General features: G+C 57.7%; 1 protein-coding gene across 1 annotated transcript; it reads left to right on the forward strand.

The window, feature by feature from the left end:
* Nucleotides 1-6,488: 6,488 nt before the first annotated feature.
* Nucleotides 6,489-8,488, forward strand: LOC104256925 (immunoglobulin superfamily member 1). The gene is made up of 5 exons (XM_059827431.1): nucleotides 6,489-6,597; nucleotides 6,688-6,723; nucleotides 6,929-7,198; nucleotides 7,445-7,729; nucleotides 8,373-8,488. The coding sequence occupies exons 1-5, from the start codon at nucleotides 6,564-6,566 to the stop codon at nucleotides 8,486-8,488; spliced, it is 741 nt and encodes a 246-aa protein (XP_059683414.1). The 5' UTR covers nucleotides 6,489-6,563.
* Nucleotides 8,489-13,170: the final 4,682 nt, after the last annotated feature.

Below are 13,170 nucleotides of genomic sequence, written 5' to 3' on the forward strand. Positions count from 1 at the left end.
GACCATGGCAATGGGGCTGTGGATATGGGGTGGGGACCACTGGGCGATAGGAGCATCTGTATGGCATGGGCGGGGGGCATGAGGGTATGGCTATGGGTTGGGGACCATGGCAATGGGGCTGTGGATATGGGGTGGGGACCACTGGGCGATAGGAGCATCTGTATGGCATGGGCGGGGGGCATGAGGGTATGGCTATGGGTTGGGGACCATGGCAATGGGGCTGTGGATATGGGGTGGGGACTACTGGGCGATAGGAGCATCTGTATGGCATGGGTGGGGGGCATGAGGGTATGGCTATGGGTTGGGGACCATGGCAATGGGGCTGTGGATATGGGGTGGGGACCATTGGGCGATAGGAGCATCTGTATGGCATGGGCGGGGGGCATGAGGGTATGGCTATGGGTTGGGGACCATGGCAATGGGGCTGTGGATATGGGGTGGGGACCACTGGGCGATAGGAGCATCTGTATGGCATGGGCAGGGGGCATGAGGGTATGGCTATGGGTTGGGGACCATGGCAATGGGGCTGTGGATATGGGGTGGGGACCACTGGGCGATAGGAGCATCTGTATGGCATGGGCAGGGGGCATGAGGGTATGGCTATGGGTTGGGGACCATGGCAATGGGGCTGTGGATATGGGGTGGGGACCACTGGGCGATAGGAGCATCTGTATGGCATGGGCAGGGGGCATGAGGGTATGGCTATGGGTTGGGGACCATGGCAATGGGGCTGTGGATATGGGGTGGGGACCACTGGGCGATAGGAGCATCTGTATGGCATGGGCGGGGGGCATGAGGGTATGGCTATGGGTTGGGGACCATGGCAATGGGGCTGTGGATATGGGGTGGGGACCATTGGGCGATAGGAGCATCTGTATAGCATGGGCGGGGGGCATGAGGGTATGGCTATGGGTTGGGGACCATGGCAATGGGGCTGTGGATATGGGGTGGGGACCATTGGGCGATAGGAGCATCTGTATGGCATGGGCAGGGGGCATGAGGGTATGGCTATGGGTTGGGGACCATGGCAATGGGGCTGTGGATATGGGGTGGGGACCATTGGGTGATAGGAGCATCTGTATGGCATGGGCGGGGGGCATGAGGGTATGGCTATGGGTTGGGGACCATGGCAATGGGGCTGTGGATATGGGGTGGGGACCACTGGGCGATAGGAGCATCTGTATGGCATGGGCAGGGGGCATGAGGGTATGGCTATGGGTTGGGGACCATGGCAATGGGGCTGTGGATATGGGGTGGGGACCACTGGGCGATAGGAGCATCTGTATGGCATGGGCGGGGGGCATGAGGGTATGGCTATGGGTTGGGGACCATGGCAATGGGGCTGTGGATATGGGGTGGGGACCATTGGGCGATAGGAGCATCTGTATGGCATGGGCGGGGGGCATGAGGGTATGGCTATGGGTTGGGGACCATGGCAATGGGGCTGTGGATATGGGGTGGGGACCACTGGGCGATAGGAGCATCTGTATGGCATGGGCGGGGGGCATGAGGGTATGGCTATGGGTTGGGGACCATGGCAATGGGGCAGGGGGGGCATGGGGATATGGCTATAGGGATGGGGCCCCTGGGGTATGGTAATGGGTCAGAGATACATGGGAATACGGCTATGGGGCAGAGTACCTTGGGACTATGGCTATGGGGCTGGGGCCATGGCCATGGGACAAGGGCCTTGGGGCTGTGGCTGTGGGGCAGGGGCCATAGGGATATGGCTATGGGTCAGGGCCTGCAAGACCATGGCAGTGGGATGGGGTCTATGGGGGTATGGCAGTGGGACAAGGGCCATGGGGATATGGCTATGGGGCAGGTAGCCATGGGGCCATGGCAATGGGGTGGGAGCCATAGGTATACAGCTATGGGGTGATGGAGTTACATGGGACATAGCTATGAGGTGGGATTGCTGTGAGCAGAGACACATCACTATGGCATGTGGGGACATAGGTGTGGGGTGGAATTGCTGTGGGTCAGGGACACATTGGGATGTGGCTAGGGGCATGAAGGACATGGCAGTGGAGTAGGGAGAACATGGAGACCTGGAAACGGGGTAGGAAGGATGTGGAGCATGTATACAGAGTGATGGGTACATGTGGGACATAGCTATGGGGTAAGGGGGTACTTTGGGACATGTCTGTGGGATGGGATTGCTGTGGGGTCGGGGGGACATGGCCATGGGTTGAAGGGCTGTGGTGGGATTGATTAGAGGGAAGGCTTAGCAGGTCTCTTCCAACTCCCCATGCCCCTGGTCAAAAGGAGACTCTGGGTGACCATGAGCACACCTGACTCCTTCAGAAAGGTCACCTCTTAGAGGGGTGTCCCTGCCTGGTGGACGTGGTAGATCCCATGCGGCACGTCCCCGTGGACAGGCAGCCGAGGACATCCCCCAGTCATAAGAACTGTGTGGGGATAGAGGGAATGGGAGGATACGAGGACCTGGAGGGCACTGAGAAAGACATCTCCAGGGACATGGGGAACAAAGGACATGGGCTGTCCCTGTCCTGCAGAGTCCCTGAGCCCAGGGATGGTCAGGGACAGAGGGCCTGGTGAGGTATGGGGCCAGCAAGGATCCATGTTGTGGACTCATCTGGGCACAGACTTGGACCTATGGCCATCCATAGGGGTTTCTGGGGTGAGGTAGGACCAGGACATGTGTCCAGGTGGGGAATATGGGACAATACGTGTGTTAAGGGTGGGGAGGAGCCAAGACATATCTGGGGGCAACACGTGGGAGCCAGACATGCATCCAGGAAGATGTGGGACCAGGATGTGCATTTGTGGAGGGCAACTATTGCAGACCAGGGCCTCACAGACCCTCTTTGTCCGTCCGTCCATCCATCCATCCATCCATCCATCCATCCATCCATCCATCTGTCTCTCTGTCTCTTACCATCTCACTACAGGGTGCTGGCTGCTCAGGCAGGGCAGCACACCAGTGAGTGTCCACAGATTCCTTGGGGAGAGGTTACAGGGGGACATCAGTGCTAAGGACAAGGCTGGGAGGGAGGGACAGGGACCCCAGAGGGGCTAGTTTCTGGTCTCCTGCCCATGACTGGCCTTCAGAATCATCTGAACTGTCCTGGTTGAAGGGGCTGTATCAAATGGATCATGGGGATCATATGGAGATCACTTGCACTGTATAGATCACATGAGACCAATTTAGACCACATGGACTGTTACAGACCATGTGGAGACCGCAGGAAATGACATGGCCTGCATAGACCACATCAGAACAAGGACACCACGGACTACAGATGACATAGACTGTATGAAGACCACAAAGACATGGAGACCACTTTGAACATGTGAGATAAGAACACCTGTAGGACACGCTGCCTTGGGGCGAGTGTAGGACAAATTTCAGGGGATGCAGTGGGACGCCTCTTCAGGAAAGCTTCCTCACCTTCTTCCTTCTGTCACCTTGCTCCTGACCACAATGGTGTGCAGGTCATTGTTTCATGGCTTCACTCCCTCTCCATGCAGATTCACAGTCTCCCAAGTTCTTCATCCCTGTGAGCCTCAGAGCTGTGGTGGGACTGGGGACAGCCATGAGCATCTGCTACACGTGCCAGTGCTGGGATGTGATGTTCCTCCTCTGCAGGGATGGAGATGGGGGCCCCCAGCAGTGCCAGGACCCACTGGCCAGCCAGGTGGACAGTGGGCCACATGCCTGCTGCTGCAGCAGAAAGATGGAGCCAGCTGTCCCACTGGAGTCCAATGGCCCCTAGAACTGGCAATCGTTACGTTATGTGATAAAAAGCTCATCTGCAGACACATGGAGCATAGACAAACCATGGCAGGTGAAGGTGCAACTGCTCAGCGATGGTAATTTGTGACTAAGGAATGATCTGGCATGGAAGGTGAGGATGCCCAACTGCAGAAAGGGTTAAAGTGGCTGGGAGCAGGAATGCTGGGGACACTGACTCCTGTCAGGGAGTGAAATTTCCCTTGCTGATGAGGTAAGGAGTGCAGCAGCTTTGTCTTGTAGCCATCATGCAATGCAGTTGCTGAGGGGCCACCTTTGGCCAGCGGAGCTGACGCTGGGGGATGAACCTGCGCTTACAGGATTGGTGCTTCGGTGCTGGTGCAAGTGTGTGTAAGGGACTGGCTCATGCCACATCTCTTCAGACTCCTTGTAGAACTACTTATGGTGGTAGGACTCTGCCCAATGAATTGCTCATTAAAGCTTTTTATATTTAAGGTCAAATTCGGCTCAAGTGGTACAATAAGGGGTACATCCTGATCAGCCAGAGAGGGGAGCAGGATGAGGCTGGTGGTGCTGTTTGTTCGTGTGAGTGCTCTGCGTGCCTGCATTGATCTGTATGGCTGACCATATATATGTGTGCATGCATGTATCGTATAAGCGTGCCTGCGCATCTGCCTGCTGGAAATACACACCGTCGGCTCCACAGTTGGTTGGACCTGGGGGTGTGGAGCCGTGGCAGCCTTGTCTCTCTCAGGCTGCTGGATGCAGCAACCCCTAACAGTGGTGACGGAGGGCAAAGCTCTTCCCATGGTCCCACGCCATGGACTTGCACCCAGAGGTAGGTCTCCAGCTGGGGGATGTGAGAAAAGGCTCTGCAAAGGAGGGCCCAGGAGTCCAACGCGCCCATGGATGGGTCCGGTGGCAATGCCACCAGCTCTGTCCTGCGTTGCGTCAGCCCGGGCAGAGCCAGCAGGGTGAGCCCAGGGTTGGTCTCCGCTGGGCACTGGGGGGGCCAGAGCGGTTTGGTGTCCCTCGGTCCAGTGAGGACAGTGGAGGCTGTAGAGATGAATGGGCCTGAAGGGAGGCTGTCCAAGGAGATGCCGAGAATTGGTCGAGCCTGGGGGAGGCAAAGGGGCGGTTAGACAGGAGATGGGGCCAGAAGAGGTGCACCAAAAAAGGAGAAGGCCATAGGGCACCCTGCCGCAAAACTTCTCCTACCCCATGATATCGCCAAGGGAGACCAAAAGGGCTGAACGGGGAAGAAAGAAAAGGATAGAGAGGGTCTAGGGGGGACCACATGGGGCAGCCGGGAGCCCTGGAGGAGTCCAGCGGCCGCTTTGCCTTTTCCCCCTAGATTACAGCCATCTGCCTAGCCCTGAGCACTGCGGTTTTGTTCCTGCTGGGGCCAACTGTGGTGGAGACTGTGCGCAGTCCGAGGAGGGCAGGACGTGCCTGCCTGCAGCTTGCAGGAGGGCAGGGAGCTACAGATGCTGCAGCCTTCAGCAGCGTGGGATCCCTGGACAAGCTGCCACCCATCCTACACAGCTCCAGTCCCGCAATCCATCCTTTTCCTGCTCTCCTCCATCCCACATCGCCCAAAGGTGCAAGCAACTTCCCCTCTTTAATTAACCCTTCGTTATCACCAAAGGGAGCTCTGTCTGCATCACTGGCCGACCCAGATTAGATGGCAGCTTCAGGAGGCTGGAGGCCGGGCTCCAGGTGTGGTGGGAGTGAGCAGTTATTTGGAGTAAGGACCTTGCTGTTGCTCCAGCATAAGACAGGGGAGGCCTGGACGGCTAAGGAACGGGGCCAGCCCTGCGTGGTGGATCCAGACCTACAGGTAGGAGATATTGCTGTCCCTCCACCAGTGAAAGACACTATAGGCCAGATGGGACAAAACAGCCCCGCAGGAGACCAAAAGGGAAGCCAAGTTACTTCCCTCCTATTCCACTCTGTGGAGCCACCAAACCTGCCCCGCAGCCGTGGGGAAGAGCACCGCCTGGACAAAGCCTATGGCTGGACCCAGCGTCCTTTCCCCCTCCACCACCCGGTCTGCACAGCAGCGGGGGCCACCGTGCAGGGTTTCTGGGCGTGACAAGGGGGCATGACGTGGTGCAGAGGTCTTCCCGGACCTCGGTGACAAAGGCCTGACAACAAATGGAGTAATAAAATATCTGTTTTAATGGCATAGAATAAAAAAGAGGAGTATAGATCACAAGTAAATCTTAGCACCTCTTCAGATGCTGGGCACATTCTCACAGATGGGATTTGCGCAGCATGCCGAGGGAAAAATCTATCCGGGGTTCATCAATGCTGCAGGAAAATGGGGTGCCCTGCCCCCGAAGGGATGTAAGGTTTACTTGCTATCTATAGTCCCCTTTTTATTCTGTCTTGTTAAAACAGTTATTTTATGATGCCACTTGTTGGAGCTTTCTCACCAAGATTCAGAAAAAGTCCTGGGCTGCCTCTTTTCCCCGCCCCGGTTGCAGAATATCACCCTATTTCGCAAGGGCTGAGAGGAAGTCATTTCCCCATCAAGTGACCAGAGCCAAGAAAGAAACCAAAAGCCCTCATAGTGTCTCTCCTAATGTCCACAGGGACTTAAGACCAGATCATCACGGGTGCCCAGCCCTGAGCAGGTGACTGGGACATTTCTGGTTTCAGTTCAACCACCCCAGCCCCGCGATTGTCTCTGCAGAAACCCAAGCCGTGGGACAGAAGGTGGCTTGTGGCAAGGAGGGCGTATCAGGATCCACAGGAAGCCACAATTGTTCAGTGCCTCCGGCCAAAGCATTCCTCTGAAGCAGCCCTGCTTGAGCAGAGGACGGAGGAAGCCAAGAGGGACATGATGCTGCCTGTGACCCTTGTGCTAGCCTTGGGTGAGTGCCAGGGGCTGTGTGGGCTCCCAGAAGACGACATGAGGCATCCGGAGACTCCACAGAGATGTTACATGGCTGTTTCTTTTGCAGGTGCTTGGCTGGTGGCACAGAGCAAGGCTACACCAAGTGAGTATCACGAGGAGGTAGACGGGGAGTTTGGACACACGTCTGTCTGGTCCCCCACGCATCTCCCAGGGCTCTTCCCCAGCCCCACAGAACAAAACTCGCCCTTGTGTGGAGATGGGGCCTGGAGCCAGCTCCGGGCTCACCGCAGGGCAGCCAGGCGCTGGGGACTCCCTGTCTGTCTGGCAGCATCTCTCTCCCTGTGCAGGTGCCCCCACAATCTCCATCTTCCTGAAGCCGCCTGGGGTGATCCCACCAGGAGGCTCCACCACCATCTGCTGCAGTTGCCAGTGTGACAATGGGAACTTCGTGCTGTACAAGAAAGGCCTCCCGCTCCCTATCGTGGGGCAGCGTGGCAGCAGGGCCGAGTTCTCCATCTCTAATGCCACCCAAGAGGACACAGGTCCCTACAGCTGCCATTACCTGGATGGAGGCACTGTGCTGGCTCGCAGTGAAACCCTGGATGTCATGGTGCAAGGTGAGGGATGTGCTTTTACACCTTTGCATGCGGTCCGGCACCACATGGGCAGACCGGGATGCACGTAAACACTTGGCTTCCCCATCTACATGATGGGCAGGGTTTTTCCCCTCTTCCCTGGCTTGGAGAGGTGGGGACCACTTCACTTCTGCCTGAGCCAAGTGGTGGGGTCATGGAGATCCTAGTGGCTCCCAGCACCGTGTCAAAGCCCTGCACAACTTCTCATGCCCTCTCCTCTCCCCACAGAGTTCCGTCTCCCCAGACCTGTCCTCTCTGTCCTACCTGGGCGTGAGGTAGCTGCAGGAGCGTACGTGATTTTCCGTTGCACCATCGCAAACTCCAGTGCTGCCTGTTTCCTGTACCTGGAGGGCCGGCTCAACACCCTCGACTTACTCACAAACGAACAAGATGATTTCAGCCTCTCCCATGTGCATAAAGGCGATGGGGGCCGCTACAGCTGCCAGTGTTTCACCAGGGGTTCTCCATTCGCATGGTCTGCTGTCAGCAAGAGCCTGGATTTGGTGGTGCGAGGTGAGACATCCCCCCAGCCACATCCTACTCTTCACTTCCTCCCCCCGTGGCATCTGCCACGTCCTGGGGGAATTAGAAAAGAGGATGTACAGGAAGAAAGCAGGAATTACAGCTTCCTACAGCTTCCTCCTGTGTTTGAACCTTGCCAGCTCCTGAGAGACCCTGCAGATGACCTGTAGACCCTGTAGGGTTGCTAGGCTACTAGTTGGGGTGGCAAGCATCAGGGGACACCTTTGCCTGCACCTACCAGCCCCAGGGACAGTCATCCGGCTCGTCGCAGCCCAGTGGCACCATCCAGCTGGCAGTGGCAAGTGAGGGCCAGCTCCATGTCCCTGCTTTGGTGTCGCTGGGCGGGGTGACAGGTCAGAGACTGTGGGTCGGGGTGTCCCGGGGGCAGGGATGTGGAGGTAGGGCCGACAGGAGCCCTTGGGGCTCCCTTCCCTTTATCCCTCTTTAGCCCAGGAGCTCCCCAGTGTGTCCCCTTGTCCCCATGTGTCTGTTTGCCTTAGGAGCCCCGTGTGTACCCCTTCTGTCCCCTTGGGTCCCCTGGTGTCCCCATGGGAGTCCTTTGGTCTGGGAGCTCCCGGGGGGGGGGGTGTCCTCCCAGGGGCCCCCAGTCACTGTCCCTTCCTGTCCCCTGCAGATTACACCAGGAGCAACGCGATACGCCTAGCCCTGGGGGCCGGCGTCCTGGTCCTGCTGGGGCTGATCGTGGCGGAGGCCACGTACAGCCACCGGCGCGGGCCGAAGCCCCGCTAGGACGGGGTGCAGTCCCCTCTGCCCCTGCGGGAGGGACGGCCCTGCCGCCCCAGCCACCGGAGGGGCCAGCACGCTCCCGGCAGGCAGAGCTCCCCGGGACCGGGACCGGGACCGGGACCGGGACCAGTAAGGGAACACTGGGATTCCCCTCCAGCACCTCACAGTGGGATAAATAAACCGCCTCCCCCCGCCATCCGGCTGCCTGCGGAGTCACTGTGCGGCACGGGCGGGGACCGGGGGGGCTCCGGGCGGGGACCGGGAGGCTCCGGGAACTGCATGGCCCGCTGCCCGCCGTGGCAGGGGCGGGGCTCCAGGCTGCGGGTGGGGCCCCGGCGGGGGGCGGAGCGCCGAGCTGGGGCGGGGCCTACAGAAGGGACAGGGCTCTGGGGTGGGGCCCTGGGGAAGGGGCGGGGCCTACAGAAGGGACTGGGCTCTGGGGTGGGGCCCGGGGGAAGGGGCGGGGCCTACAGAAGGGACAGGGCTCTGGGGTGGGGCCGTGGGGAAGGGGCGGGGCCTACAGAAGGGACAGGGCTCTGGGGTGGGGCCGTGGGGAAGGGGCGGGGCCTACAGAAGGGACAGGGCTCTGGGGTGGGGCCCGGGGGAAGGGGCGGGGCCTACAGAAGGGACAGGGCTCTGGGGTGGGGCCCGGGGGAAGGGGCGGGGCCTACAGAAGGGACAGGGCTCTGGGGTGGGGCCCGGGGGAAGGGGCGGGGCCTACAGAAGGGACAGGGCTCTGGGGTGGGGCCGTGGGGAAGGGGCGGGGCCTACAGAAGGGACAGGGCTCTGGGGTGGGGCCGTGGGGAAGGGGCGGGGCCTACAGAAGGGACTGGGCCCTGGGGAAGGGGCGGGGCTCTGGCCGGGGGGCGGGGCCCGGGGCACAGCAGCCCGCCCCCGCCGTGTCTGTGTGTCCCGCGTGGGGACAAGCGCCTTTCCCAGGGAGGCAGCAGGGCTGAATAACCGGTCTCCAGCTGCACAGACTTCCACTGCTCACATTCGTTTATTATTTTAAAACACTGACGAAACACACCACACCATGATCTATATATATAAATTTACTTTTATAGAGATATAAATTTATATATATAGGACCTTTAAACCTCTCTATACTCAGGACACAAAGTTCCAGAATAGCTTCACTGGCTACAACAGAAGTATTTTTGTTATGAAAACACAAAGAGGAGGTGCGAATATCAAAAACGCGGAAAAAAAGAAATTAAAAACAAGTGCAAAATGAATGAAAGTGCAAAAAAGCTGCCATCATCATAATCGCCCTCCTTCCAAAATACGCCCCCTCCTTCCAAGGAGGAGCGAGCCTCTGGCCCCAGAGGGAAGGGGCGGATTGGAGGAAGGGAGCTAGGCTGCAGCCCTCCCATCTTGCCCTCTCTGCACCCAGGGGTCCCCTCCCAGAGGTTAAGGAGGGAGGAACAGAGGAGCAGAAGCAGCCAAGTCCCATCCCTCGCACGGCTCCCTCTTCTCCAAGGCCCCTCACTGCCTCTGCAGGCGGCAGCTGCCCTCAGCCCTCAGAGATGATTTGGAGGGTTTCTTTCTTTCCTAAAAGTGCTTGTGATTGACATGGACATCACTGGAGGAAGGCAGAGGCAGGCAGCCATGCTCTGGGGAGGGAGGCATGGCCACCCTCCTCCCCGAGCTTCAGGCTGGCTGATCTCACGGAACTGGAGACCTCGGCCTCGCACCGTCATGATGCTGTCCATTTCCATGAGGTGGGAGAAACACCTTCCTGAGAGGCTCCAACTGCTCCCACGCACCCGGAGTCACCTGCAGACCAGCCGCCCCAGAAGACACCCTGTGCCCAAGGCTGGAGCACGTGGTGGAACATCTCCCATAGCTCCAGCTGAGCCCTGCCAACACAATCAGCTGCAGCAGCAGGGCAGGAATGCCAGGAGCACAGGCTTGGGAGCCTCCACTCAAAAAAAACCATTTGACTTCAAAAATTCTTCATTCACTTAGAAATTTTGGCTGCAGTCACATCTCTCAGAAAGACCCCAGAGAGGAACCTGTGGGCCAGACTCAGCCCCATTGTCCTCTCCGGCTCCTTAGTGACACGGCAGTGGACATCCCTGTGAGCAGTTTGGTCAGGCAACAGGGGAAGGATGAAAAACTTTGGTGCTTCTGCCTTGGTCACAGCTGCCCTTGATGCTCCCCAAGGGGGGACTCCCAATCACTGCTCTGCGGAGATGGAGGACCTGCCAAGGCCAGGGGTGCAGCAAACCTTCCTTCTCCTGGCTTCCCTGCTGGGACCAGAGACAACTTCTGCTCATGGAGGACACATCGCCCGAGACCCTGGGACCAGAGCCTGCCACCTCCACAGCCACAGAGACCACCACATTAAAACAGCGACACACCAACAGTAGGGGAAATGGCATCGTGGTACTTCCACAAACACCCATCCACACATACACACACAATGCTTTGGGTTTGGTTGTAAAGGAAACAAGAAGAAAGTTGTAAGTTTTAACAGTAAATAGCCCTTGACCACCTACAAACCCTGTAACTCTCTCACCCAGATGAATCCAGAGGCTTTGTACCCAAACAGGCTGATGAACTGATGCTCCAGACAGCAGGTAGGTGTGTGTGACACAGACCCTCGTGTCTCACATCACCCTTCTAGTGGGGCTGGTTTCCCTGGCAGCTGCTCCCCACGCAGAGCTCAGACCCAGCAGAGACCTGGGGTCCAGCTGCACAGCCAGACCCCACAGCCAAGGAGGAGCACCTTGGCACTCCTGTCCAGTTTGCATCTGCTCTCTTAGAGGGACGTCAAAAGAGCCCAGGTAAGGCAGTACCCCGTGGGCACAGCATCCTGCTGATGCCCAAGGCTGGCATGGTCTGGAGCACGCACCTCTGCCTATTTTGCTGGAGCCCAGGCAGAGCATGGCTTGATTGCGCCCAACAGCAGAACACGAGTTGATGGTGTTGGTTGTACCGTCTCGTGGGCCAGGCATGACTTGGCTCATGGCTCCTCTTCCTCTTCAGCAGGGATCTTCTGAGCTCACCACCACCTCTGCTCTCCCGGGCAGCCCTGTGAGAGGCAAGGCTCTCCATCCTTCATGCTAGTTTCAGATCTGACACCTCGGTAGCAACTCCTCTCCCAGCACCCAGGAACAGTGCTTAGTCCCTTCCCCAACAGGAGGAATGACAGCATGAGGGAATGGAGCAGATGAAAATAGGATGCTTTCATAAGATGTTTCCTTATAAGCTCAATAACCATGTCCTGTACAAGGGAGCTGTTCTGTTCCAGATCACACCTGGAGAGGTCTCAGCGCTGTTCGCACAGTGAGTCCCACAGCTGAAGGTCCCAGGGCTCCTCTTCTCCCCAGCATACAGCGGCCCAGAAAGAGACTCCCCATCAACTGAAGAGACCAACTTCAGGACCATTTACTGCGGATCATGGGTGATTTGAGGCATGACTATGGGACCCATGGACGCGGTTGGTCGTTTCCACTCCCCCTCTCTCCACAGCTGGCCACACCGCAGTGCTTGAAGAGATGGAAGAAAATAAAAAAGGAAAGGAAAGGGAGAGCTGCCTAAATCAAACCCAAGCATTGACAAAACAAATACACGGACCAGTTGCAAGCCCTGCGTGAAGAGCAAGCAGCAGACGTTTCAAGAGCAGGTCAAATGTGACCCCAACTATTCAATAACAAAGAGTCAAAATGCTACATTTCCATGGGAAGCCTAGAACAGATTAACCCAGGTGTGACAGCGGCTCCCAAGGCAGCGCTGCTCCAAGACACATTGCTGGTGCGCTTGCTAAGATCCCTTCATCCCTGTCTTTGGGCACTGGGAAAGAGGGAAAAATTGTTTTGCTACTGATATGTCATTCTTGGGAATGGGAAAGAAAGTGGACGTGGGACTCGGGTAACATCACTGCGGACTATGGAGAGCCCTTGGGGCAGGTGGCCGCCCTCCAGCCCTGCACTGCCACACCACTGCTCCAACAGCACCCACAGCAGGCGCGCGCAGGATGACAGACCACAGCGAGAGCAGCGTGGGTGCTGCCAGGGGACACAGGGACTATCAGAAGCTGCCTGGGACTCTGCCAGGACCCCCCGGGCATGCTGGCTTTCCTGGCTCTGGAGTCCTAGCCTACTCAGCTTCTCCTCCATCACAAGGGACAGTGTTACATGGGCATTCCCAAAGTGCCTGCACCCTTATTGAAAAGGTGCTATGTTACTAAAAGGACAGAAAAAAACCACTTAACTGCTGAATTTCTTTTAGCTCTGCAGGTATGGAATCCAGAGACAGCAGAAGATCCTGCTCTTAACACAGCAAAACCTGGGGGCCTCGCGAGGGCATAAAAGGGGGAGAAGGCAACTTGGCAAGACTGAGTCAGCCAACTCGGGAACACCTTCAGAAGCCAGCCGTGGATCTGCATACAGAGGAATGGATGCTTCTTGTCCTTGGCAGCTGTCTCCACTCTAGGAAGGGCCTTGCTCCTAATATGTGGACCAAAGAGGGCCTGACTCTCCTTTGCAGAGGATTTTTTAATTGCTACAAGGGGAACAAGTTAACCAAGCATCCTTTCACCCAGAGTCGTGCTGGCCAAGACAGCCTGAAGCGCAAGAGGAAATGGAGCTTGTTCTGCACCCACCCAGCCCTGGCCCGTGGGGCCCTGGGGCTGCTGTGTTACAGTAAAGAGGAATAAAACACAGACGCTGGTCGTG

Source organism: Gavia stellata, chromosome 20, assembly GCF_030936135.1.
Source record: "Gavia stellata isolate bGavSte3 chromosome 20, bGavSte3.hap2, whole genome shotgun sequence".
In the NCBI taxonomy this organism is placed as follows: Eukaryota; Metazoa; Chordata; class Aves; order Gaviiformes; family Gaviidae; genus Gavia; species Gavia stellata.